At 42.5% G+C, this 26,555-nt stretch overlaps 4 protein-coding genes across 9 annotated transcripts in view; 3 read left to right on the top strand and 1 right to left on the bottom strand.

The window, feature by feature from the left end:
• Positions 1 to 569: 569 nt before the first annotated feature.
• mfsd2ab (major facilitator superfamily domain containing 2ab) lies at positions 570 to 17,212 on the top strand. 2 transcript variants are annotated; one of them, XM_041955150.1, is made up of 14 exons: positions 570 to 764; positions 4,038 to 4,160; positions 5,186 to 5,310; positions 9,699 to 9,822; positions 10,630 to 10,708; positions 10,804 to 10,979; positions 11,131 to 11,221; positions 11,818 to 11,936; positions 12,058 to 12,141; positions 13,965 to 14,048; positions 14,220 to 14,332; positions 14,429 to 14,572; positions 14,963 to 15,139; positions 15,224 to 17,212. In XM_041955150.1, the coding sequence occupies exons 1-14, from the start codon at positions 675 to 677 to the stop codon at positions 15,282 to 15,284; spliced, it is 1,590 nt and encodes a 529-aa protein (XP_041811084.1). In that variant the 5' UTR covers positions 570 to 674; the 3' UTR covers positions 15,285 to 17,212. The 2 variants fall into 2 exon arrangements, with proteins under 2 accessions (XP_041811084.1, XP_041811083.1); XM_041955149.1 differs by having other exon boundaries at positions 4,035 to 4,160.
• A 1,080-nt stretch (positions 17,213 to 18,292) lies between these two features.
• On the top strand, positions 18,293 to 18,994 carry LOC121619964 (SOSS complex subunit C-like). Its single transcript, XM_041955908.1, has one exon. The coding sequence runs from the start codon at positions 18,492 to 18,494 to the stop codon at positions 18,801 to 18,803; it is 312 nt and encodes a 103-aa protein (XP_041811842.1). The 5' UTR covers positions 18,293 to 18,491; the 3' UTR covers positions 18,804 to 18,994.
• A 956-nt stretch (positions 18,995 to 19,950) lies between these two features.
• yars1 (tyrosyl-tRNA synthetase 1) lies at positions 19,951 to 26,003 on the top strand. Of its 2 annotated transcripts, none has more exons than XM_041954963.1 (14): positions 19,951 to 20,035; positions 20,909 to 20,982; positions 21,072 to 21,218; positions 21,327 to 21,502; positions 21,611 to 21,740; positions 22,009 to 22,089; positions 22,473 to 22,565; positions 22,656 to 22,791; positions 22,901 to 22,986; positions 23,100 to 23,235; positions 23,359 to 23,477; positions 23,621 to 23,814; positions 23,908 to 24,049; positions 24,165 to 26,001. In XM_041954963.1, the coding sequence occupies exons 2-14, from the start codon at positions 20,926 to 20,928 to the stop codon at positions 24,273 to 24,275; spliced, it is 1,608 nt and encodes a 535-aa protein (XP_041810897.1). In that variant the 5' UTR covers positions 19,951 to 20,035; positions 20,909 to 20,925; the 3' UTR covers positions 24,276 to 26,001. The 2 variants fall into 2 exon arrangements, with proteins under 2 accessions (XP_041810897.1, XP_041810898.1); XM_041954964.1 differs by having other exon boundaries at positions 19,969 to 20,035; positions 20,913 to 20,982; positions 24,165 to 26,003.
• The window catches only part of kiaa1522 (KIAA1522 ortholog), a 37,691-nt gene continuing 35,925 nt past the window's right edge, over positions 24,790 to 26,555 (bottom strand). For 2 of the 4 annotated variants that reach the window (XM_041954959.1, XM_041954960.1), the window contains exon 10: positions 24,790 to 26,416. In XM_041954959.1, coding sequence (XP_041810893.1) covers positions 26,376 to 26,416 — 41 coding nt within the window. In that variant the 3' untranslated portion in view covers positions 24,790 to 26,375. The remainder of the gene's footprint in view (positions 26,417 to 26,555) is intronic. The other 2 variants (XM_041954961.1, XM_041954962.1) reach the window with 1 other exon arrangement.

Here is a 26,555-nt window from a genome sequence, read left to right as displayed (position 1 = left end):
TATCAGTTTATACAGTTAACCATTAACTTATATTTCTCTACAAGGCTCCACTGCCAGGAATAAAATTCTGGACCGGCCAGTGAATCCATTATTTCTTTTGTGGTCCAGAGGTATGGCTTGTCAAATTTAAACCTACTGACAAAAAGAAACAAGAACGACTGCACAGAGTAGCCTCCAAATGCAAATTTACAAGGACATGATCCTCAGTGTCCTTGTTTGGATTGGAGCTTTGTTTGTTTATGGATGAGACATTTTCCCTGCAGAAGGTGACATGGTGCAGGCTTCTTCCTCGTCTGACCGTCGAGACCGTAGAGACATGTTAACGAAACTCGGTGTTTGAATTTCTCATGAAAAGTCTCCAGTGAGAGTGTGATGCGTTATCTGACCACACAGCCCGGCCATGAATGTGTGATAACCATGAGTAGGCCCTCTCAGCCTGACTGTGACCCGCCCTGAGAGGGGCGGGGTCAGACATGGGGTGAATGGCACGTTGAAAGGGGCGGGGAGCTCTAAAAATTACTACATCCACCCTTTTCTGCCAGCGCATCTCTTCAGTTTTCAAACTGATTGGACGTGTTTCCTCAAGCCTCATCAGAAGACGTGTTTGATATTTCTGCATTTTACCCCCCCACTCCTGTGCGTCAAGTTCAAACCAAGAAACCAGATATTCGGCTATGGCAAAAGGAGAAGGAGGCGAACAATACTCCAACGCCAGTTTGCTGAATAAACCGGGCAGCTCGGATGGCATCAAGCTCGCGAGGAAGGTGAGTTCGTTCATTGATTCAAGAATGACGGTTCGGCGACGGTTTCTTCTCAGCAGACAGCGCAAGACGGAGAAAGGCTGCTCCCTCGGTGGGCTAGCATACCGTGAGCGTTTGAATGAATGGAGCACACTGGTAAAATGACATTTTCAGGGAGTGAGTCATGTAGCTGAGGAACGCTACGTTGACTGGGCGCGCGTCGCTCATTGTCATATTTCCAATTGAGAGTTGACCGAAACATTTCTCTTTAGCGACTCAATAAATTGTGAAATGAATGAAACAATTGGTTAAAAAGATAAAATTTGACAACTATAATTAATTTCAGTCAATAAATCATTACTACTTCAACCCCTTCCCCTTTTTCTGGTCGTCTGCATATTACGAGACATTCTGTGAATCGTTTAAATGAAGTAAGTTGAACCAAGGCTTTTGACGGTGTTGGAAACGGTTAAATATAGCGGGTTTAAGTCATAATTTTTGTTTGTAGACTGTAATGATGGTGGTTTTCGGCGCACTCATTACCCCAGCCACACGGAGCTAAATTTAAACCCTGGAAATGCTAACGTTAGCTACTCGTCTTTCTATAAGGCTGCCGTTTAAAATGTGCTCGTGTTCGTTTCATGTAACGTTAAGCGAACGTTAGCGCAGTGAAATTAGCCACACACACTGGGATTTCTCATTTGCATCATTGTCTCTCTAATTGATTGAATTTAAGTATTTAATTACACTTTCATTGCGGTCACACTGGAAAGGTGAGTCTTCAAACACTTCAGGGTGTTGACTAACGACAACATTAGGTAGCTAGGTGACTTTCTTTCATGTGTGGGAGATGATGTGGGATTTACTCGCCAAATAGGTGTGTTGTGGTGCTGCGTTCAGGAGCTCCTCTGAAGCCTCTTTACATCAGTGAGGATGTACTTCAGCTCCAACACTTGCTCGCATATGTAAATCGAAATTATTACAAAACAATTTAAATTGAAAGATTTATTGGTGCACATCTTTCTCTTTCAGAAATAATGTGGCACAATGCTTTAAAATGTAGCAGCAAAATGGGGAGGAAAATATTTGCACTGGCATGTTAATTCACCTACATGGTATTGAGTTGTTGAAACAACAATGGAGCAAATAATCACTTTGAGTGTTTTTTTTTTATCTACTTACTTCTCAAAAGTCTCCTCGTTTGTTATAAAACGTTCCCACTGAATGTGGTATTTCGGATGTATCTTTGGGGTACTTTCAATATTTCCTACGGCTGTGAATGCAGCAGGACGTACCCAGCAGAGGCGACGTGTCAGACACAGAGGGAGCAGGCAGAGCATGATTTCCTAAAATCACAACCTAAATCAGAGTTTGAGACCTTACTTTCTGTAATTACTGCATTAATTGAAAACGTTTTGCTACCGACCTGACTATCTTCTGAGTCTGCAGTGGTAGCATATCATCACTGGTAGCACTGATAACAGAAATAGTAGCCTTTGAGATAGTGGCTAGTTTTCATGTCAGGTTCACGAAACACTGTTTTAAATAGACTCTTGTGTGAAGCAGGCTGGAGACATCACTTTCACATTTCTCGTCTACTGTAGCTGATGCAATTAGGATGGGTAATGCAAAGAGGAGTCATTTAAGTGGATTGCTCCAAAGCTGTGTGAAGAGTGACACTAATAGACTGTCATAGTGACACCTCTCTGTGACAGGTACATGGCACGGTAGTACACTCACTGCAAAGTCATTTTAAAACTAGGAGGGGTGTAGAAAACTTTATGCACACTGGTTAAAGAGGTGTAGAGAATTACATGCAGTGAGTTCACATGGTGTCAGCAGAAATTGTTTTCCTCAGGTATAGACAGCTCTTTAGTAACCATTCTGTATTGCTTAATTACATTAGTTTGAAGGGTAATGTGCATCACAAGGTGGGGTCAAGGTTGATTGTTAGGGCCCCACATTCAGTACCGTGGAGACATGATCTAAATCACCAGATAGTCCCATCTGTTGTAATGCCAGCCATTGTGTTCAGTCGCTGGAGTCTTAGTAATGGCTTCTATGTTTTGATGGTGCTGGTTTCTGATTTCAGCCCCAGAGTTTTTTGTCACCTAAACAAAGGCTCGGTTGGGTGTATCAACAAGACAGAGGCTCGCTGGTTCATTCCGTGGCAGTCACAGTGATGTTTTGTGTTGTGGTGTGATCTAAGGTGAAGCAGTGTCCGTTTTTCTTTTCATGCATCACGTGACACGCACTTGAGGAGCGCTGAAATCTGCCTGCAGTTTGTGGTCATTTTCATAAGCTGATGATGTTATCTTTCATCTTTTCAGCAGCCTTTACCTCATTCAACACCAGAGGTGCAAAAATCTTTGATCGGCTGAAAGGAGGGCTGATGAGGCAGCACCAAACACAAAGTTTTGATTGGTCAGGGAGGAGGGTGTGTTTTCATCCCTCTGTGGGCAGGAGTGGTCAGACTACTGGTTAAACTGGCAGGCATCCATTTGGATATGAAGTCACTTAAGCCTGCTGCCTGGTTTTGGTGTGTGTGACACCATGGTGTTGTCATGCCCTGGCACTAATCTGTAGAGATTTGTGTTGCTATTAGAGGAGTTGTTTAGGGTCTGTCTGCTGAGGAAATGATTGCATCTACAGTTGAGAAAATGGAGAAGAAAGAACACATTTAATAAAAACCAAGGGCTTCTTGTATCCCAGTGGCTGTCTCGGACTTCTGCCGCTACGTGATGGTTAGCTTTTTGCCAGCTGAACTCTCTGCCATTAAGACTCTCTGGCGCTTAAGAATTTAGGCCACGTTCCTTCTGAGGCCCTGAAAAACGTGTTAATCGGACTAGTGAGAAATAGGCTGAAAATTGGAGGAACGGCAGGTTGAAGATTAAAATGTTCAGACGGAAACTGAGAAAGTTACCTAGTTCTAAGCCCAGAAGATATATGTGTATGCTGCTGTATTGGAGTCACTCTGTTAGAATTAAACTGCTGTCGCCAACTTTGTAGAATTGACCTATAATTGCAAGGGCTTGGGCCTGTTTAAGCCTTTGTAGACCACTGCAAATACTTTGCCTTTAGGCCACTTGCTCCAAATGTTGGTTAATGTTGAGGCGCAATATGCCTAAAGTCAGTGTTATTTGAGAGGCATTATCTGCTCAGAAGAAACGCATATCTCATGTCTGCTATTTTGCCTACATTTGTTTAAAACGTTCTATTCTTGGTTCCACGTTTAGGGTTAATAGAGTTGATAATTGTACTTGATTAACATGTTTCTTCTGTTTTTTTCCCCAGCAGGAGCATAGGAACAGGTTGTCAGTCTGCAACAAGATATGCTATGCCATTGGCGGAGCACCCTACCAGATCACAGGATGTGCCCTGGGCTTTTTTCTGCAGATCTATCTCCTGGATGTAGCTCAGGTGAGTTGGTTGAGATTTTTTCACACCTGTTCAGACATTTAGTGTCACTCTCATAACACACCCCTAAATATAGGCACTCTGCTGCCCTACAGGACCACCTAACTGGGAATGGGAACATACTGTCCTTACTATGCTCTGTGTCTTGCCACAGTATGTGTGGTGGCATTTACAGACTTGAGGACAAGGAGTTGTATGTGATCCTGTGCCCTCAAGTCACCTTTCTCATAAGGGCACACATTGGGCATTGTGGCCGCCAAAGCTCACTGACAAAGGGGACGATTATTCCGGAAAAGTGAAGAGATGGAAAAAGTTTCTGTTGTTTCCATTATTGACTCCGCAATGGGGCTGCACTGTATTAGAGGGCTTACAGGGGCTTGTTCTGAAAAATGTTGGGGAGGGGGGCGATGGTTGCACAGTGAGGAGGGGCTCGCTTTAATGGGCTGTGACACTAATCTGAGGGTGAAGGCCAAAATAGCGTGTAAGTCAACCGCTTCCCAGGGGTTTGGCTTTGTTCTGCTACCAAGATTGTTGATTAAGAGTCTATTGGCTGACACAGCATGGCGCAGATTGTACAGTCAGGAGTGGAGCATTCATACTGCCTGGCCTCCAGTCAGAGTTGACTCCCCTGTGCTGGATGAACAGCAGACAGCCTGAGATGCCAAGTGGCACCTGCACTGTTTGACTGGAGTGCTGCCTTTTGACTATTGACTTAAAACAAGCTGATAGCTCCTCACAGTAATTTCAAGTTAAATGTCATGTTTGAAAGCTACACTGCTGACTGCTTCATGAAATGGCTCTGCATCATCTGTCAGCATGGCATTAATTCATTCGAGTGTGGATGCTACACTGGTATACGTGTACAATGTCTGGCGCAATCTTTTCACGGTAGCAAAGTAATTGAATGGTTGCCTGTACTGCAGTTTTTTGTGGGTTTTTTTTGGAGCATCAAGAAATTACCCACTTTATTGACAGTTGTGTACTTTTACTGCCACAGTCGCACTAATCTTTGTCTTCTAATTTGACAGCTGGATCCCTTCTATGCCTCCATCATCCTGTTTGTGGGTCGAGCATGGGATGCCATAACGGACCCCACAGTGGGCTTTCTGGTCTCCCGAAGCCCATGGACACGTTTCGGACGCATGCTGCCCTGGTAGGTTTAACATCCAGCTAGAACCAGTCATTACTGTTTGATTTTTTTTTTTCATATGGTAACTAGATCTACATTTTTAGAGCTTTTTAGTAGGTCTGGGTGATCTTCTCTAGAGCGTCCTCCTCTTTCTCTGGCTGTGACATTTGGGTCTCTGCCAGACCATTAGCTTGTTGATAAAGCCCTGTTATGTCACTGAAGCTCTTGTGACATATTTGCCAGTGGAAATGCGAAATGGGGGGCCTTGATGAGTCAAAGAAGTGGTGGAAGTTTTCCAACCAAACACTGTACATGTGTCAGTGTTTGGAGGCGGGGCTTTGTGCAGGGGCTGTATTTGAACTCTCCCAAGAGGGGTTACTCCGGGTCATGCTGATGCAATTGCTGCTGTATGTCACTGTCATGTATCGTTCCAGCTCACACAGGCCTCAAATGAAGCAAATTAAAAATGTGAAAGCTGTTAAATGGTCCTGACTGGACGACTATAGCCAAAATGCAAAGTACTAAGCCGTTCTTAAAACAAATCCGGCAGTCTTGCACTTTTCCCACAGCGTTGCTTTTGGTATGGCACTGACAAATATAACTCCTACCTGCTACTGAGCCTGCTTCCTTCAGCAAACACACAATCCGTTTTTCAGAAGGAATTCCCTTAGAGGACTCAGATACTGGAATATCAGTATGTCCAGCTATTTGATATTTTGATAATACTTTCATTGTTACAAATATTTTTTGAATTGCACATTATAAAAATGACACCTGGTATTTTGGTTTAGCTTTGTGTTTGACCAGTGCACCAGTGGCATCCCCTCATTGAGAGCAGCATTGCCTGAAGCAAAATTAATGTTATATGTTGCCTTGTGTTATATGTTCTCAGTGTGTGGCAGTCAGGCTGAGGGAGTGGGGGGGTCTGCGACTTTTTTCACAGAAAGGTCACTGACCCCTTTCCTTTTTAGCCACTATATCCCCCTCCCCCACATCTCTACCTCTCAGCCTCTAAGCAGCCTACTTGCCTTTATCTCATATGAGTTATTTATCTGATCATGAATATTGCATGATTGTTAAACTGTGGCCCTTGCATTGTCAAAAAAACTGCAGACCCCCCTGGAACTGTCATCTGTAAAGGGTTTAATTCACACTGTTATGTCAGAGAAGTCTGGTGTAGGGTGCCAGGGCGAGGCTGCCGGTTATGGGAGTGGCTATGGATATTTTAGAGCTACTGTCTTTCAGTGTGTGGGAACAACACTGCGCAGTACCTCATGGAGTCATCAGGCAAAAAGTGACAAATTGATACTTTGATGAGACAAGGTAAATGCCTCAGAGGGTATAGACAGCACATATAATGAGCACCACAGGGAGATGCAGAGTGTTACACTGGCTTATTTACCCCCCTGTCTGCTTGATTAAAAATATAATGTCCCTAGTTGCTTAGAAAATGTGTGTACCTTGTGAAAGAAAGAACACAATTGGGAGATGAACCCAGTCATGAAGGTCTCATGCGACCCCCTCCTCAGTTTCCTGTCTTAGTGTTCCCTTGTGTGGGCATACACTGAGAACACCTGCATAATTAATTTAGAATAGAAATGAATGTTCATCCTGCTTGGCTGTTTGTAAGCAGTTCCTGGAGAAGTGTCAGATATGTTCCTCTCTGGTAATGATATCAAATTATGGCAGTTACAGATGTGCAAAATGTATAGATGTAGCATCTTGGTCTGCAAGTTAAAGCAGATAAGCTGAGTTGTAGGCAAATGGTCACCCCTCTGAAAAATCTACAGTGCTCTAAAGGAATATGCTACTAGGCAAAAATTAACAATTGCTTGCATTGTCGGAGCACAGAGTGGCCACAGTGAATATTACTTTTAGATTTGTAAAAGTTAACACATCTAAACCACTTTTTACATTTGTGTTGTATTAAGCTTAATTGATGTGTGCAGGAGAGGCAAGGTTAGTATATCATTATTGTAATTTTCACCCATCATCACGTTGCTGATGTTTGAATCTGAAAAGCGGGTCATGTAGGGCTCTGCTTGTGCAAAGCGAGTTGCATCTCGTCCATGTATTGTCGGAGACAGGGCGTGGACGGGGGGGATGTAGGCGGAAGAAGAGATGGAGGAATGATTGGCATGTTGACTCACATTATGGTCAGCTCAGTCGTAAAAGATGTGAGGAGATGAGCGCAGTGCCGAAGAGCAGGGAGGAAGCAGCGTAAAAGCGCCCACAGCTGCTCCATCTTAAATGCTCTGTGTTTAGGAAGAGGGGGAGGGGAGATCAGGTCAGGCTAGCTTCTCATTGGTCCAACCCACAACACACCACATACGTAAGCCAATGAGCTAGTGAGCTCTCATCTACGAAGGCCCTGGTAGGATTTTGGCTGAGGAATCTAGGAGGTTACGACAGTTCAAGTTGCAGAGCAGGGCTAGAGTGAGTTGTACTGTTGCTGCACAGCTACTGGAAGTGACAGACTGCAGGTTTCCTGCTTCTCCCTAAACATGCATTTACATTCATTTCTGACTCTTAAGCATCCAGGGTTTATATTACTGCTTCAACAAATCTTGACTGTCTATTTTACCTAAGATGAATTTCAAATTGAGTCAAGCCTGCTGAAGGTTAAGATGTGAGTGTTTTACCTTACTTGATTTTTTTTTCTTACATAAATGCCATATAAAGCATGTTTTTTTTGTTCTTTTTAATTAGTATTCTCAAAGCATGACAACATGAAGTCAAGGCCTCAAAACCAGAACATTAACTTGGGTTTTACAGCTGTTCACCCACCCTGCCCTATGACGGCTGCCAAAAGAAAGAATCTGCATATTGCTGTCAGATAATAAAACAAGTTCCCGCTGTTAATAGATACCAGAAAAAGACAGACAGAAAAGCTGTCACCTGCTAAGTTAACTTGCTGAGATATAACCATCCCTCTGCAGTCAGCACGGCTATTTCAGAGGACGTTTAAATATGATTCAAGGAGGGGCATCTGGCCAGTGCTTATATGGCCTACTGTGACACTGCAGTTCTGCAAGCACAGTGCAATAGTTGGCTTAGTCCTTCAGCCGGTTTGAGCACCGGATGCACAGAAAAATCTAACTCAAGTAAAGACATTTGAACAGTGTTGGTCTTATTTGGCACAGAGGAAATGAGATTCAAAAGACAGCATTCCTAAGTGTATTGTCCTCTCTACACAGAACACCTGCTTTAACTTGCACACCACTCCTGCACACTCCCACACAGACTTTTCGTGTGTTAGTCATGTCACATGTGGGAGAGTCCGACGAATGCTGCTCCTCCTGATAATTCTCTTTATAAAGCACATACTGCTCATCAAAGTTTGGCTGTGAACAGGCTTAAGTTGATTAGTAATAGGTTAACAGTGGAGCAGTTCAGTTGCAGAGCACTTTCAGTTGCTGCTATGGCGAGGGGGCATGAGTGATTTTATTTATGTATATGACAATGGCATGCCTGTTCATTGTGGTGCGTTATGATGCGTTTATGACTTCACTTCCTGTCTGATAAGGATGAATCACCTCATGTAAAAGAGATTAACAATTCCCGTTGAGACGGACAAGCAGGATGCCCGGGCTGTTTCCTGTTCCATGAGCCAGACTCTCGTTTCCAGAGGTGTGGTTGCTCTCACAATCTAAAATGTGATTGGTGAGAGTGAATCAGGCCATGGGAGAAGGAAGTGACCACTGGAATTCTAGTCCTGCAGGATTTCTGCATTTTTCCTGATAAAATGACCTCATTAGTGTGAATTTACAGGGTGCTTGGCAAATATATGAGGAAGTGGACAAAGTTAAGACTAGACATGATGCAATATAATGTAATTAATCCCCTGCCAGGGAAATACACTCATACACGCATACATACATTTTATACAAGATGACCATAAAAGTAGAATCAGAATGATAGGAGTAAAGGATTGCAGAGATGTGTTTATAAAACAGTGTTCTCATATGCACGTTTTTCTTTGACTCACACACATACAATTTCCTCATTTGAGCATTTTTATGCAGCACATGTTGTTGAATCAGTCATGTGTACATGAAATGGCACTAGCAAGTATCTGTTTGTTTTGAAACATTCCTCCTGTGTTACATCCTCAATTAACTGTCAGGTCCAGCCATACGCGAAGGCCAGCCAGTTTCACGCATGTGAACGCAAGGAACACTGTGCCTTTCATGAGTGAGAGTCAGTGTGAAGAAAAGTTGGCACAAATAGAATGAAAGGCACCCTTAAATGGCCACAATTTGTTATGTAATGAGTGGCCCCTCTCTCCATGAAGACTGGTAGCTGTTTACACAGCGAGATGTGTTTCACGCTCGAGTACGATCACGTTTTCATCCACTGTTGTTGTTGTCTCTTCTCGTTCCTCTCCCCTCCTCTCCTCGTTCCATCCGAAGGATCGTGCTCTCAACCCCTCTGGCTGTGCTTTCCTATTTCCTCATATGGTACGTTCCTCCCTTTGAGGACGGCAAAGTCATCTGGTACCTTTTCTTCTACTGCATCTTCCAGAGCCTTCAGACTGTGAGTCACACACACACACACACACACACACACGCACCTTGTGACTGCTATTGTCTTATATTAGGAAATTGGGGAATCAAACATTTCCATGACTGTTAATTAGAGAATGAAAGGTCATTGCGGGGTCAATATGAAATAGCCTCAATTGTGAGTCATGATTTTATTCTAACTGATCTGATCATCACAAAGTGTGGCAACTTCCTCAACATTTTGTTAGGAAATCCTTAAATTGCTAAATAACCCAAAGTTATTAATTTAAAGGGATAGTTCGATATTTTAGGAAAACACTTTTGTTTTCTTGCAAAGTTAAATGAGAAGATTGGTACCACGCTCATTTATCCATATCTTACATTAGGATAAAGGGGAGAAACAGGTGGAAACAGCTCGCCTAGCTCTCTCTGCCTATGCCTGTAAAGCTTACTAATTAACACATTATATTGGGTTTGTGTAATCCATACAAAAAAGGAGGGACAAAACAATAAATTGCTGTTTCAGAGTGGTCACGTGTAGGTCTAGTTCTTGGTTGACAGACTTACTTTTCTGGAGTCTCTTCTTGTTCGGATTAAACCAACCAACCAGTGTAGTTGTTTTCCCAGTTTTCCAGTGTGCCATCTGATGGCAGCCTCATATGTATTGCACAGATGTGAGAAATGGTATCAATCTTCTCTTCCAACACCCAGAGTGCAAAGGTGTAAATTTCCCAACATGGGGAACAGTTACTTCAACTCGTCTGTCCTTCTTTGCATGACCAAATTAAGAGCTGCATTCATTTTCCTCACCTCGTTCCTCTTTTTCTTTGCAAATCAGTGCTTCCATGTGCCGTACTCTGCCCTCACCATGTTCATCAGCTCAGAGCAGAAAGAAAGAGACTCAGCCACTGCATACAGTGAGTATCATAGTCTGTGCGTAAAATCATTATTTTCTAAATCTAAATCTTTCCGACAAAGTCGAATTAAACGTCTCCTATGTTCCCTCCAACAGGGATGACGGTGGAGGTTCTGGGCACTGTTCTTGGTACAGCCATCCAGGGGCAGATTGTGGGTATGGCGAATGCTCCCTGCGTCCGAGGACCCGGCGATCTCACAGCAGACCTGAGCAACTCCTCAAATTCCGTCGGACTCAATGAGTCAGAGCCTGTCATTTCACTGGAGCACACGGTAAATGGGCATATTCATTAGTCCAATGTTTGTAAACACTTATAACAACTTTTCTGTTCAGATGGCGGAACAGAAAAGCAAAGGTAGAATATGGGAAGCAAGTGGTGCTGGCTAACAGTCGTCCTTTTCCTCTCTCGTTCCTTCCTTGCAGAAAGCGGCCTACATGATTGCCTCTGGTATCATCTGCTTAATCTATGTCCTCTGCGCGATTGTTCTTTTCTTTGGTGTGAGAGAGCAAAAAGGTAAGGCATCAATCTCTCAAGCAGAATGGTTCCATGCTTCAGTTGGATGCTATTACCACTCCTTTAACTGCCTGATTTTGATTTGCAAAATTAGCGAAAAAACTCAAACACGACGGGCGAATCGGACACAATTTCTTCACTTCTCAAATTCTTGAGTAATGCCTTTTCAATTTGCATTAAGTAAAACAGGTCAATCAAATTTATGGTTTAAGTTAGGTCATGGATTTCTGTTATTATTAAACACCCCTGAGAATGTCAGTTGCTCATATTCAGCTTCCGTTTTGGATGCACATCAACACTTTAATGTGACAGAGCTGTCATTGACGTTACCACTCTAATCCAATGGGGGTGCACACATATATGGTATGACTGTGGGCTGACGGGCTGTGTGAGAACACGCAGGCTTTGGATTGCATTAGAAACCTCGTGATGGGACTAATAGAAATCCATTAAAGGATGTGCCTGAAAGGCCGCTGCTCTTGTAAAATGAGCTGAGAAAACCATGGCACAAGGAATACACGAGTTAAAAATGCATGGAAGTAGATGCAATTTTTTTTGCATCTTTGTTCATTCTTTGCTGTTTTTCTTCTTTCCAGAGTCTTGTCGTCCCAGGTCCGAGCCCATGTCTTTCTTCCAGGGGATTAAACTGGTGATGGGGCATGGACCTTATGCCAAACTGGTCATGGTTTTCCTCTTTACCTCACTAGGTTTCATGGTGCGTACAAAGACATACACACACAAACACAATTATATTAGAGCATCTGCAAGGTTGGCCCTTGTTTCTGTGTTTAGGCAGTAGAATTTGACTGAGTTAGTCTCTGTGCTTCTTCCTGCAGCTCCTGGAGGGCAACTTTGCCCTGTTCTGCAGCTCCACACTGGGCTTCAGAAACGACTTTCAGAATATTCTGCTGGTCATCATGGTGAGCATGCACACACACGCACACGCGCACACAAAAGTGGCATCTTCAGACACACAGACAGACAGGTTCACTGTTCCCATAGCAATGGCCGCATTTCCCTCAGCGCATGAAGCCTGGAGCAGCCCATTTGTGTGGAATAAGTTAAGCCATTAGCTCCAGAGTGCAGACAAAAGCTTCCCTCCCAGGGTGAACACATAAATTGTCTTCAATTACAAGGCTGGTCTGTACTTGGTTAGAAAGCAGGATCTCCTGGCTGCCCATTTCCATGATTTGTGTCCACTTTGCCTGAAGGGCATCCCATTCCCACAGACAGTCAAGGAGCCACACTCTTTTTTATCCTTTCATTTATCCCTCTTGACGCTTTGGGAGAAAAATGTTCCTCGTATCAGAGGATCACCTCATATCCTGACACGTATTAATCCATTTATGTGCTTTCTGTAACTGTACAGGGTGAGAAAGTACAGGTTAGTGAGGTTGAAAAGATTACATGCTTTGATCCTTTACTTTATGGAAAGGATTATGGAGCCAAGGCAGTGACCTTTTTGTTAAAGTACACTTATTTAGTGAAATTACTTTTTAGGGGCTTCAACAGTGTGAGCTTTCACAGAAACTGCTCCTCGTGAAATAGCCCATAATCAGCGATCCTAATCCTCACCTTCAGTAATTTTGATGAGATGTGAGAGTAAGCCTGGAAGATCAGATCTTATTAGAACACAGATAAGTTTAAAAAAGCAAAGTGCCAGGCGTTATATTAGGACTTGCATCTCAGACTGGCTGTCAGTTAATGGATTGAAATGTTGAGTGAAAGGAGCAATGGGGAGTTCGATGATTGCAACAAATAAAAAGATTTTTTTGCTAATGTGAGACACGTTGCAGAAAGTATGAGCTGTATGGCACGATGTTCTCCAGCTTTGCTGCTGCACCACAAATGAACTGATTGTCAAAGGCTGGACAGTGTTTAGAGGAGAAGTAGCAGCAGGAATAGCCATGTTGTGTTACTCGGTGTCGTTTGGCAGGAGTCCACTGAAGTCAGTTGTGTGAAATGTGCTTTATGAAGTCTATTTACAAGATAAAGCCATATTCATTGATGATTCTTGAGGAAAAATAATATGAGGCTTACAGGCTTGCAGAGGTTGGTGTGTGCCTCACAGACTGGTGGTTTTGAGGTTGAAGCTCGGACTCAGAGTGCTGATACAACTCAAAATGAAAGGTGCAGGAAGGAAATGAAGTGAACGACCTCATTTACTTGTATGGAGAAACCATGTAGAACAGCTTTTGAAGTCAGAACAGTGTCATTGTAGCAAACATGACAGAAGACAGTGGATATGTGGGTGTTCTATCTTTCATTCACATCATGAGAAAAGCTGGGAAAATATCTGTGTTCCACAGCTTTGTGTTATCTTTACCTTAGTCAAACATGCAGGGGTCAGAGGCCAAACTGATCTGAGCGAGCCCCTTAGAGTCATAGGATGACCCCTGTGGAAGTCTGCATTGCATTGAGCTCAAATTTGTTTTGGGAAGAGCTGTAGAAACCATATTGTCTTCCATCACCACTGTTGTGTTTGGCAGGTAGGAGACGTCAAATGCGCGTCTTTCTGCATCACCGCGCATGTGCTGTAAAACCCAGACGGAGGCTGAAGCATTTTGAGAATGCATTTAATGTCATGTGTCTTTACACAGAGGGTCCTTCTTTGGTGCTTCTGCAAAAACCTGTAATAGGGGCCCTTTTGTGGAATTTACTGGAACTTCTGTGAGTGTTTGTCAGTGTCAAAACGAAACCAGAGAGCTTGTTAACAAGACTTTGAATGTGTTTTCCCCCTCAGCTCTCGGCTACTCTGGCTATCCCCTTCTGGCAGTGGTTTCTGACTCGCTTTGGGAAAAAGACTGCAGTTTATGCTGGCACCTTGGTAAGGCCCACACTCACGTCCATTCACCGGTCCTAGGTCACATGAAGCCTGTACGAGTGACAGGGATTAAGTCATACTCTTTGTTGTATGAGTTGTAGAAAAACTCTCTCATGCCTTTTAAGAGACTTGTTTTTGGAAGTAACTGGTCTAATGTGTTTCTGTTCTTTCCAGTCTGTGGTTCCCTTCCTGATCGTGGTGGTGTGTCTGAAGAGTAACCTGATCGTCACCTACATAGTCTCCTTCGCTGCCGGAGTCGGAGTGGCTGCAGGCTTCTTGCTACCTTGGTAAGACCCTGCTACCTCTTTTTTCCCCACTAAGTTTTGATATCAAGAATACACATAAATAACTAACTGTCACTCTTTTTTGTGTGTGTTTTCCAGGTCTATGCTGCCCGATGTTGTCGACGATTTCCAAGTGCAGAACCCCGACTCCACCGGCCACGAAGCTCTCTTCTATTCCTTCTACGTCTTCTTCACCAAGTTCGCTTCTGGAGTCTCGCTTGGCATCTCCACTCTCAGTTTAGAGTAAGTATTCACTTAAACACACACACACATAACCTATATTGTGAGTCATTCCAGACGTTGTTGAAGGCGTTCCATTCAGTTATGATCCAACGCACAAGGACACAAGTCTAAATGAGGCTTAGCCAAATCCCACATCAAAGAAATGGATTTCTTTTGCCTTCATTAGATTAAGTACAGTAAGGCTGTAGTGTAGCATCACATGAGTGACTTTACAGCAGATAGGCTGCCCTTTGATCAGCGTTTCGATGCCTTCACATCAAGATCCGGGCTTTACTAAATAACTGGATTGCCATAGTAGGTGTATGCCTCCACATCAATGCTCTGCAATGCATAAAGATGCGAAGTTCAACTGGTGTCAGCTTCATAACAATGTTTCTTCTTCTTCTTCAGTTTTGCAGGCTATGTCACCAGAGGCTGCACTCAACCAGAGGAAGTAGCTTTAACCTTGAAACTTCTGATTTCCGCCGCCCCCGTGATTCTCTTCATCATCGGCCTCGTCATATTGTACTCGTATCCAATTGATGAGGAGAGGAGGCTAGGCAACCGCAAACTGCTACAGGAACAGAGGTAAGGCTGTGGACTGAGACATTTTACTTTCTCGTGTTTGTGAAAGCAAAACTCCAACTGAGGACTCTTTATTCTCTTTCGCAGGGACAACGAGGCAGATTCAGACTCAGACTCAAACTCGACAGAACTGGCCAACATGGTCTAGCACATGTTACAGACCCACAGACCAATCGGGCGATCGACTGGTATTTTGCACTGGGCGGGACCAACGGACGTGTGCCTGTCGGATCATACAGACACTGCCTTGTCCAATCACACTGCTGCTGTTCCACATCTACAAAACTTGACTACAAGATTTTCTCAGCATGAAATTTACTCTCCTCTTTTCTTCAGTCTGATGTCAAAAGCCTTACTTTTTGGATAACGTACTACATTTGATATAACAGGCAACATTTGAGAACTGTGCATAAACTTTTTTTTTAAAGGTTGGTCTTGTTTTCAGTTGAAATTGCACAGAACCATGAAATGTGATCGAAACATGTTTTGTCAGTGCTGCCATTATTGGTGCTACTTGCTGGAGCCGAACAGCTTCCATCCTCGTACATAACACATCGAACATTAATGACCTTGAGCACTGCGCTAAAAACAACTTGATGGTTCTGAGATGTGAAGATCATGAGAAACTTGAACAAAAAGTGCTAACGCCTTAAATTCAACACCGTTTTTGGGTTAAATTCAAAACTGACACTTGTGTGCATCAGTCACTTGCTCTTCGGTCGTTGGCTTGGTGTGTATTTTGAATGTGTTTAAATGTGGTTTGTAATTTTACAGTTAATCTTCATAGTTTACTTAAACCAGTCAGTCAGTTTGTCTCAGTGTGTTTCCATCTCATTCCCATCCCATTGGCTTTTTTTTTCTTTTTCTTTTTAAGAAGCCATAATAATGTGATGTTGGAACTAGCGGTCAGACAGTAACAGCCATGTTCTGAAAGGCCCCTTTTAGTTCCCACCATAGTATTGAAACCACTACAATAGTAAAAGTTGTTAGTTCTTGTAAATAACTGCAATGTTCATCCAGCAATTCTACTCTACTCATCTTGCGTATAGGACAGCTACTGAAGACAGGAAATGCTGCTTTCCTCTAAATGCTTTCATTTCCGTGACACTGAACGTAACCGTGGCTACAGCCGGTACCAATTTAGTGATATCCTTATTTAAATATTTATTAGTTTTGATTTTACTGTTTTTGAATTCATGTTTCCTGGAAAATCATGTGTCTTGCAGTATTTAAATCTATTTAAGGGCTGTTAGGTTTCAACAGATTTAGAAGAAGGAAAATGGGTTGGGAGTAAATTTTTTTTTTTTTTTTTTTAATATTCACACACCTTTTAATGCATGTTGCCAACGCTTTTGTCTTTGCTCCATATGCATTCAAAAAGGGAAGCACATAATTGTGGGAAAAAAAAGATTGCAAGATGTCGGAGTGAACTTCTCTTCCCTGTGAGTGTTTTTTGGTTGTTGTTGTATTTGGGGGGGGGGCTGTACATACGTGTCTTTATTGAAGGAGTAACCAGGGTGTTATGTGATCATCTCAATCCCTGTCATGAAGTGTGGATTGACATATTTCATATCCATTGATATGGAAATGTGTACATACAGTGTCATATGTTATACATACCGTTACATCTTCGACATGTTGTTTCTGACAACCAGGTTGCCGATGTGAAAATGTTCATATTTCTTTCACTTTTTTTTCCCTTATTTTTTTTCCCCCAGAGGTACCTTATATACTGTACAGGCCTGCATGGTGCCCCTTTCACTCACTGTGCCTGTAATAATTGTACATCCTGTAAATCTCATCCTGTTTTATTTTGTCAGTGTTTTGTCTTCTATGGATCTGTCAGTGAACTTCGCTCAAAACTTTATAGGCTGTAGCCAAATGTGTGAGCTTTAATCCCACAGGGACACACAGACGCCTTGTGTACATGCCTCCTGTGCATATGTATATATTGTATGTAAACCTGTAAATATCTTTGATATTTGTGGCTGCAAGTGAAATGAACTTATGTACACTGTACTGTAGTTATTTAAGAGAAAATGTTAAGATTGAAAAAGACTGTTAATAAATACTAATTGATAAGTGTACTGTGAACGAGCTGTCAACATTTCGTGACTTGAAACAGCTATATAACATGAGCTTCAGCCAGTTTAAACAATGTCTGTACTCTCTCTGTAATATTGCACAAGCATCATGTGGATAATTCACCATAACCCAACACCTACTGAAGAGATGATATTTTAGTAGCTTAATATCAAGCCTGTCTTGAAAACATCTGACACTGTCCTCAGAGGTATCTGAGCTGGTTCAAGAACCACATATAAAGGTGAATTAATTTTGAATTTTGAATTTTTTCAATTAGCTTTGAAAAATGTTGAAAAGACAAAAAAAAACTAATTTCTGGCTGTTATTTACCAATCAAACACAACATGATGGGGGGAAATGATTAGCTAATTATATAGATCATTAGAGTTCACAAAGGCTACACCATACAATCAATGGGCTGCACACTTTTTACAGCCCTTCACTGAGCAGCAATCCCTGTTCTGCTCACACATTGACCATTATTCATTGTCAACTACTGCCATCTAGTGGCAGGGTTTTGTCCTAATTTCATAACATATTGCTAAGCAAAAAATAAGATTGGAAGTTACAGTAAATGATTGGTAAATCAAAGAACTACCTCCTCGTTTTGTTGGCCTTTTGTAGCAGCTGTGTCTATTGCATTTATAGACACATTCCATTTGAGTATTGATGGGAAAAAAATATATATATCTAGAAGCTTTTTAATTTGATCACATACAGTATTGACATATGATCCTACTACCAAATCCATAACCACAGAGTAGCAGCTTTCTAGCAGAGAGTTTTTGATGGAATCATAATTGATGACCCGTGAACTGATTGCCGGTTTTATATTTGTAAATTGTATAGTTTTATATTTATCATTGTCAATTCATTATCACATTTTCAACACAGTGCACATTATGTTAGGTGCTTTTTTTATCATCATTAACATAAAACATAACGTTGAGCTTTGACCAATTCCAGCTGATGACTACAAAAAGGAAACATTCGTGTAAATACAGTCAAAGCTTCTGTTAGAAGTCATGCGCTTTTATTTTGAAGGACGAACATTCAAACCGGAAGTGTTTATATTTTGTCGGCCCACAGCAGTGACCGTAAGGCGCCAGAGCTTTTTATATGTTTCTGCCTGTCTTTGCTCCATGCCTGCCATAATCCAAAAGAAACTACAACGACGCTAGCTGGACATAACGTGAAGAAAACACCCTCAGTTATCTGCTTCATGGACTTGTGCAACCTTTACTCTCTCCGCTAACTCCGCTAGCTTGACATGGCTGCTAACCCTCCAGGACCAGGCTTTCAGAACAAGACGCGGGTGGCCATCCTGGCGGAGCTGGACAAGGAGAAGAGGCGGCTGATGCAGAGCCAGTCCATGAACAGCCCCGGAGCCAACATCCCCCTGTCGTCCAGACCCAGCCTGAAGGAGGTGAGGGACAGCGCGGAGCAGCAGCACATCGCCGCCCAGCAGAAGGCCGCCCTGCAGCACGCCCACGTCCACTCGTCCGGCTTCTTCATCACTCAGGACTCCTCGTTTGGCAACCTCATCCTCCCGGTGCTCCCCCGGCTGGAGCCAGACTTTTGACTCTGAACTTCCCACAGAACATACTGAGCAGTGCCCGGCCCGGGTGGACATTAACAGCAGCTCACATGCAAATGATACAATTGTCTCCTCTCTGGGTTTTTGTCCTGTAATCAATTTAATGGTGATTTAGATGTCCACTAAACTGCACTTACAGAATAAAACATGATATTTGAATGCAGTCAGTGTTGCTCTCTCAGCAGGGGTGCACATAGAGAATCAGGGTCCGCAGACCGGACCGCTGTCAGCCCTCCACAAATCAATACAGTCTGATGTACTTATACAATAATCTTTACCTTTCTCTCCACTGATGATGTTGTGCAATAAGAGTGTAATAACTCATTAATAAAACACTAATTACATATAGTCCAGGGCTGCCCAAAGTGGGGACCCCAGGGCCAAAATTGTCCCACCTCAGGGTTTAGTTTGGCCCGCAAGGTGCGAGTGAAAAGCAAAGGCAGATTAAAATACTAATAATGTTATCCATGTTCCATGCTGTTTTATCTTCATGAGGGACAAATGCTCTTTATATTTGTAGATTTTCCAGTAATCATTTCCCATAATGTGAGCATGGTGGGCAGAGTGACACTTTGTGCAGGGTGGCAGTCACTTCAGGGAAGTGGGGATCCTACCACCATTTTGCATGTTAACCAACAATATGTGCTTGCTCTCGGCCCATTCCCCACCATTAACTTCCAGTTTTGGCTTTCCAAAGGAAAATGTTCGGGCACCACTGTTACAGAACTCCAAGTCACCTTATGTGTGTGTGTGTCTGTGTGTGTTAGTTGCACATAACTTGATTACTTGCAAAATGTTGTCCTGCATTGTTACTTCTCATCCTGGCTTTTAGAACGGCTCAATGTCAAAATGTTGTTTGATGACTCTATATTGTGCTCACATGGAGTATATACCGTGATTACTAGAATTACCCTTCACATACAGCATATCCCAGCCCGGGGTTTCTGTGTATCTTGACCCGGTCAAACAGACGATAATAACGTGATATTGACCTCTGTCATCCTCTAGAAAACACGTTAGTTTCTGTAAATATTTCACCCCCCCTGGCCAGAAAACAGAGGTTTTGCCTGCATCTTAATCATAGGCGCTGCAGTCTGCACTCGATTACTTTCCCCTGGAGCCTATTGCAGTGACGCTATCGCTGATGCAACACGCTGACAGGTCCACCCAGCCGGCTATTCTCACCCACGTCTCTTTGCAAGAAACCTGGTTTTGAGGTGAGTCCGCAGGTTGTACAGCATAGCTATATAGCGGACTGGTATTTCTGTCAGACAAACTGAAAGTGTAGGTACTAAAATGGTCGCAGCTTTAACCTGAAACATCACCGGAGAGCGGTAGCGTTAGCTGCACATGGTTTTGTTGCTAGCTAATGTTAGCTAAATAGCCATAGCTGACTTGTTCATTCATTATCAGCGCGATGTTAAAGGTGAACTGACTAGTAAGGCAGCTGGCACACTATGTTGAAGTTGAAAGGAAACTGGGTAGTTAGTTGTAAATACATAGCCAATGTTTGCCAGTAGCTCCTCGATTCGTGCTGTCTTGAGCGCTGAACTCCAATCAGATTAACGTCAGCGCTACCTCTCTCAGTGGCTAGCTGTCTCGGGTCTCCCGTTTTTGTAGCCGTCATGGTGTTTGGTCAATTCGGCATATGGGAAATTACTTAAATTACGGTTTATTCTACTCAACTCTTAAATTAATCTTTAACTATTTTGATAAGCGATTAATTAGTCTGAGTAATTTTTTTTAGAAGAAAAACGATTCTCCTGTTTCTATCTTCTTTGATGTGAATATTTTTTGTTTTCTATACTCCTCTGAGAGTAAACTTAATATATTTGGATTATAGGCAAAAAAAGATATTTGCGGACGTCTCCTTGAGCTTTGGGAAACACTAATATTTTTCACCCTTTTCTGACATTTTATAGACAGATTTGACAGATTCATTGACAGTGAAATGAATCTTTAGTTGCAGGCCTATGTTAAACTGAAAGTGATTTAATACATTTAGCATTTTATATATACTCCAGAACAACAAGATGAAACGAACCTGCAGCCATTTATTCATAACAATGCCATCACTCCTGTCTTCCAAGTCAGGAGGCCCTGCACCATGGCAGATCAGCTGAGTCCGGATGAGAAGTTGCACCTCATTACCAGGAACCTCCAGGTGGGACACACAAACATACATTGTCCTCACAGTGACTAAAGTCCCCCAGCAGCTTGGTGTCATTAATGCCTTGACTTTGTGTATTGCAGGAGGTCCTTGGAGAGGAGAAGCTGAAGCAGGTTCTTCAAGAGAGAGAGCTGAAAGTGTACTGGGGCTCAGCGACCACTGGAAAACCCCACGTAGCTTACTTTGTCCCGATGTCAAAGATAGCAGACTTCCTCAAGGCTGGATGTGAGGTGGGTAGACCTCACTGAACATTGCATCTTTTGTTCAGGTTTTTTTAATTTCATCTGTACTTCCCAGTGGCTTATACCCATGTTTTTGTTTCTTCCTCTTTTCCGCAGGTCACTATTCTGTTTGCAGACTTGCATGCCTACCTAGACAACATGAAGGCCCCCTGGGATCTGCTGGAGCTCAGGGTGCAGTACTACGAGCAGGTCATCAAGGCCATGTTGGAGAGCATTGGTGTACCTCTGGATAAACTCAAATTTGTCAAAGGAACTGACTACCAGCTCAGCAGGTCAGTGTCAATTTGCACATACTTAAAATTGCGTTCTCTGAAACAGACTTTGTATCTGCAGCCTGTACCTAAACTAACGTTTTAGGTCTGTATTGTCATGTTTGTCAGAGAGTACACGCTGGATGTGTACCGTCTGTCCTCCGTGGTGACAGAGCATGATGCTAAGAAGGCTGGAGCTGAGGTCGTCAAACAGGTGGAGCATCCATTGCTGAGTGGTCTGCTCTATCCTGGCCTGCAGGTAATAACGCTGCTCTAGATAGAGTTCTAACTGTCAGATGTATCCCACTGCTGCTAAGGAGTGACATAAGATTTCCCTGGTTCTCCTCATAAGTCCAATGATTAAACTGACTACATTATTACAGCACACTGTCCACATGTGGTGATAAAAATACTCTAAATACAAGCTGTTTTTAAACTAAAACAGCCAGTTGATGTCAACCTGAGAAAAATGGTATTCGCTGCTATGATTGATTGGAATAGTAAATGTGATTTGCCTTTGTCCTCAGGCTCTGGATGAGGAGTACCTCAAGGTGGATGCCCAGTTTGGAGGAGTTGACCAGAGAAAGATTTTTACCCTGGCAGAGAAGGTACAATCTCTCTCCTTTGCTCATTTATTGCAACCCTTCGCTCCCTCTCTCCCGTATCTTGCTGACCTCTTACCTGTTCAGTTTGATTTTCATTGTGCACTTTATCCATTCAGCTCTTGTGGAACTTGATTATTAGTTTAGCTGTCTGTAGCTGTGAGTTTGTTGATAGCACATGGATCATTTTTTTGGACTAAAAAGACAATTCTAATTGATTTACTCCAGGTAAATTAAGTTTCAGGTCCAGACATAGAAACACATTCTGAAAATCGTTGATAGAAATGATGAACTGTAAATGTCTCAGCAGAGTGATCCCATGAAACAGTTTTCACAGTGAGACCTGTATGAAATATTAAGTGTAACTGTAGCCTTTCATTTGTCTCCAGTACTTGCCCTCTCTTGGCTATGCCAAACGTGCCCATCTGATGAACCCGATGGTACCAGGACTGACGGGGGCCAAGATGAGCTCCTCAGAAGAAGTACGTCCCAGTTAAAATGAGTCAAGATGTGTATGACCGTTTTCTTCTAGTGCTTGTGGTCAGTCATAACAATATCTTTTTTGGCTGCAGGAGTCAAAGATTGACCTACTGGACTCCAAAGAAGATGTAAAGAAGAAGTTGAAAAAGGCTTTCTGTGAGCCAGGCAACATCCAGAACAATGGAGTCCTCTCATTTGTCAAATATGTCCTCTTCTCTCTACACGGAGGTAGAAAACTCCCCCTTGAATCTTCTTCTGTCGTCTTGGCTGCAGACTTTTTCCTCCACACTTAAAAATAATATAAAATGAGTTGATAATTGGTATCATTGTGATTCAGAGTTCTGCATCAAAAGAGACCCAAAGTGGGGTGGAGACAAAATCTACACTGTGTTTGAAGACGTGGAGAAAGACTTTGCTGAGGAGGTAGAGTGTAGACACACGATAGACACAAAAGCTCTTAAAGTATATTCCTGCTGAAATGCTTAATTTTTTCCTTGTGCTCTGGTCTAACCATCGATAATCTCTGACCTTGTTAGGCCATCCATCCAGGAGACCTGAAGGCCTCAGTAGAAGAAGCACTAAACCAACTGCTGGAGCCAATCAGAAAGAAGTTTGAGTCTCCTGAGCTCCGCAAACTTACCAACGCTGCCTATCCCAACCCCTCAAAGATGAGTCAGTATTTTACCCATCGTCCCTACTGTGTTTTCTCTCTGTCACACCATTTGAATCCTATTAATCCAGATAATCCAGTTCCGCATCTTCATGTGGTGACTTGCCATTTGTGTGTGATATCAGAAGGAGCAGGAAAGGGTGCCAAGGCTGGAGGAGGAGGAGGAGGAGGAGGAGGCAATGATGATGATGTGGCTCCCTCTAGACTGGACATCCGGGTGGGCAAGATCATCAGTGTGGAGAAGGTGGGACGTGAAGAACGTTACTTGATGCCTGATCAACTGATCAGTAAAGCATTTCTTCAGATGATGTGTGTTGAAATGATCCACCTGTATTACTGCCCTCTTTCTGTGTGTTCACATGGGTTTCTTTGTTGTCCACCTTCCAGCATCCGGATGCTGATTCGCTGTACCTGGAGAAGATTGATGTGGGAGAGCCGGAGCCAAGGACGGTGGTCAGCGGGCTGGTGGCCTATATTTCACAGGAGGACTTACAGGACAGAATGGTGTTGGTGCTGTGCAATCTGAAACCCCAGAAGATGCGAGGGATTGAGTCTCAAGCCATGCTACTATGTGCCTCTATGTGAGTGTTGTTCCTGTTTCACACACATGACTCATCCCTCAGCTTCATCATTTAAAAAAAGTCCTCAACTCTCTCTGATTGGTTGATTCCTAGTGAAGGGGAGCTCAGGAGGGTGGAGCCTCTTGACCCTCCAGAGGGGTCATCACCAGGAGAACAGGTCTTTGTTGAAGGATATGAGACGGGCAAACCAGACGACAAACTCAACCCAAAGAAGAAGGTGTGGGAGAAACTACAGGTACGTGTCAGTAAGGTTTTACTGTTAGTTTATCTATAATGGAATAACGGCATATTGGAATAAAATTAATCAACTATGTGTATGTAAGGATTGTCCTGTTTTTCTGTCTCCCCAGGTCGACCTGAAGATATCAGACGAGTGTGTAGCTCAGTGGAAAGACAAACATCTGATGACCAAACTAGGACAGATCACATGTAAGACACTCAAAGGAGGCAACATCAGTTAGATGCACTTATCACATTGACCGCTGAAGCTGCTCCTGCTCGCCACATTACAGCAAGAATATTCTCGTCAACAAATTGCCATGGCAACCAACGTCACACTTCATCTGGATGTTTTCTTGGAGAATGATGGGACATTGATGCTAAAAGTTTGAGATGCTTTGGACTGGCTCGCAAAGAATTTGGTTACCTTGCTTCAAGTTAATCACAAAAACTGATCAGCCTGATTAATGACTGTGTCTCTCTTTTTATTTTTTTTTTTATTTACCAGGGGTTGTTTGGTGTTCCTAACACACTTAAATGTAGAACTACAATATGACAGAGTTTATGTAACAGAGATTTACTGGTACTCGGACAAATGAAAGATTCATTTCATTGCAACATACAAGAACATTTTGGGAATGTTGCAGTGCTGGTTATTAGTGGAAGCAGCTGATAAGGAAGCTCGGGTGTTTAAAAAGGGACTTGATATCAGTTTTTTTTTCATATTCAAATTTTGCTGCATTTATCGCCATATTGGTAAATGTCAGGTCAATGGTCAGTATCCCAAACCTAATTAATAAGAATGGTTTTATCAGATGTATATAACACTCAATATGTAATTTACTGGAAGACATGGGATGGTTGCATCGGGGGTGGTGTTGTACAGATATTGATATCTGGACATTAACTGTCATATAATCAAATAATGCATCATCTCCAATCTGAAATAAACATTGAATTCTGTGGCTTGCAGAAATGAAATATATTTGTGGTAGTAACTACATTTGGGTGTCTGTCTGTACCACACCTTTTAAGACAAAAAGCAGGGAGCCGCATTTTCAATACACTTAAACTTTATTTATAGAAGTAATAACTGTACATAATTCTTTATAATCATTAAGATTTTGATTTTTTTACCCATTACGAAGAGTCTGTGTAATTCACTCACCAATGATTTTAATAGGGGAAAGCATTTTGTGCAAATAGTGATAAGCTGGATTTTCCAGCAAAAAGGCTTGGGCCAAAGTTTTAGATAAAGAACATTTAATAAAAACACTGACCTCACACTAAGTCTACTCCAGTGTATCAATCATCCAGGGCCAATCGTCACAACCATAGCCCTAAAAGTGGTTTTCAGATGAAATAGATTCTTAAATATTTCAGATTTGGTAGGAAAAGGTGACTGACAGTGCTACTTGTGGAAACAACCACATATAAATAAATAGGATACTTGTGTTACTGTTTTCCTAAAACATTTCTCAGATTTTGTTGGGCTGCTATTTATGTTGGGTTACTAAACCCAAGAAGATTGTGCAGATTATGTAGAAGCATCTAATTGACATGTTAGCAGTAACTGTAATCAGATGCTTTTCTGTAATAAGTCTAAATGGTTTATCATCTGTAACTTACAAAAGTGCCTCTGTCCTAATCGACAAATTATCTTCCTCTCATTCTTGTGAGAATGCAGCATCCCTTTTTCTCAAATACTATCCCTGTTACATCTGTCCATAATGAAAAGCAGCACTGAAACTGGGTGTGACAATTTGTTTTTACTCAGATCACTCAGCAAAGAAAGCGATAAAATATGCGATAAAATACTGATTTGACCTGTCGTGGATGCCATTGTCAGCTTTTTCTGACCACTGCTTGTATCCCCATGAAAAGTATTATATTACAACAGGGAAAAAAAGACTAAACAGACAGTTAGCTTCTGTACAGAAATGTTTTGCAAAGACAAACCCTTTTCTCTGAGCTGCAGTGACCACTACCTAATTCCACCTCTGGGAGGCCATCTCACACAAGCCAAATATTTACAGTTCAGCCAATGTACACCATTTCATCCTGAGGGGCCTTAATAAGAGAAAAACTATAGCTTAGAAAAATACTCCAGAATAAAGCTATCATAAGAAATTGGGAGCGACACATTTTTTTTGCATAAATATGTAGGAAGGCCATTACAGGCTAAGGCTTTTGGAGAAGACTTAACACGCACAACGCTGATAGTTGAGTAACTCGCACGTCTCTCAGTAACATCAGTCCTTGCTGTGGGTTGCCCTTTTACTTGCTTGTAGTCTTTGCTTGTCCCCCTGGCATGGTCCTCAGTTAATCACCACGACACTCTTTCAAAACAGTGTTTCAATTGTGTCTGCTGTCACTCTTGTAGCTGAAGGGGGAAGAAGAGAGGAGGTTAGACATTACGGCATCAACATAATGCAGTTACAGGAATACACATAATGAGTATTCTGTCCTAATGTAATTCAGTTACTGAGACATGATCATGAGCTACAGGTTATGACCGGCTG

Source organism: Chelmon rostratus, chromosome 16, assembly GCF_017976325.1.
Source record: "Chelmon rostratus isolate fCheRos1 chromosome 16, fCheRos1.pri, whole genome shotgun sequence".
Classification (NCBI taxonomy): Eukaryota; Metazoa; Chordata; class Actinopteri; order Chaetodontiformes; family Chaetodontidae; genus Chelmon; species Chelmon rostratus.
Note: the sequence above shows the minus strand (reverse complement) of the source record. Positions and strands in the feature narration are given on the sequence as shown.

Excerpts from the sequence above, each read along its gene's own strand:
- yars1 (XM_041954964.1), top strand. The coding sequence starts at position 20,926 with ATGGCAGATCAGCTGAGTCCGGATGAGAAGTTGCACCTCATTACCAGG. Across the intron at positions 22,792-22,900 it reads CCTCTTCTCTCTACACGGAG|AGTTCTGCATCAAAAGAGAC; the intron begins GTAGAAAACTCC and ends ATTGTGATTCAG. Across the intron at positions 23,815-23,907 it reads ATGCTACTATGTGCCTCTAT|TGAAGGGGAGCTCAGGAGGG; the intron begins GTGAGTGTTGTT and ends GTTGATTCCTAG.
- LOC121619964 (XM_041955908.1), top strand. The coding sequence starts at position 18,492 with ATGGCTGCTAACCCTCCAGGACCAGGCTTTCAGAACAAGACGCGGGTG.
- mfsd2ab (XM_041955149.1), top strand. The coding sequence starts at position 675 with ATGGCAAAAGGAGAAGGAGGCGAACAATACTCCAACGCCAGTTTGCTG. Across the intron at positions 11,222-11,817 it reads TGGTGTGAGAGAGCAAAAAG|AGTCTTGTCGTCCCAGGTCC; the intron begins GTAAGGCATCAA and ends TCTTCTTTCCAG. Across the intron at positions 14,333-14,428 it reads GCAGGCTTCTTGCTACCTTG|GTCTATGCTGCCCGATGTTG; the intron begins GTAAGACCCTGC and ends TGTGTTTTCCAG.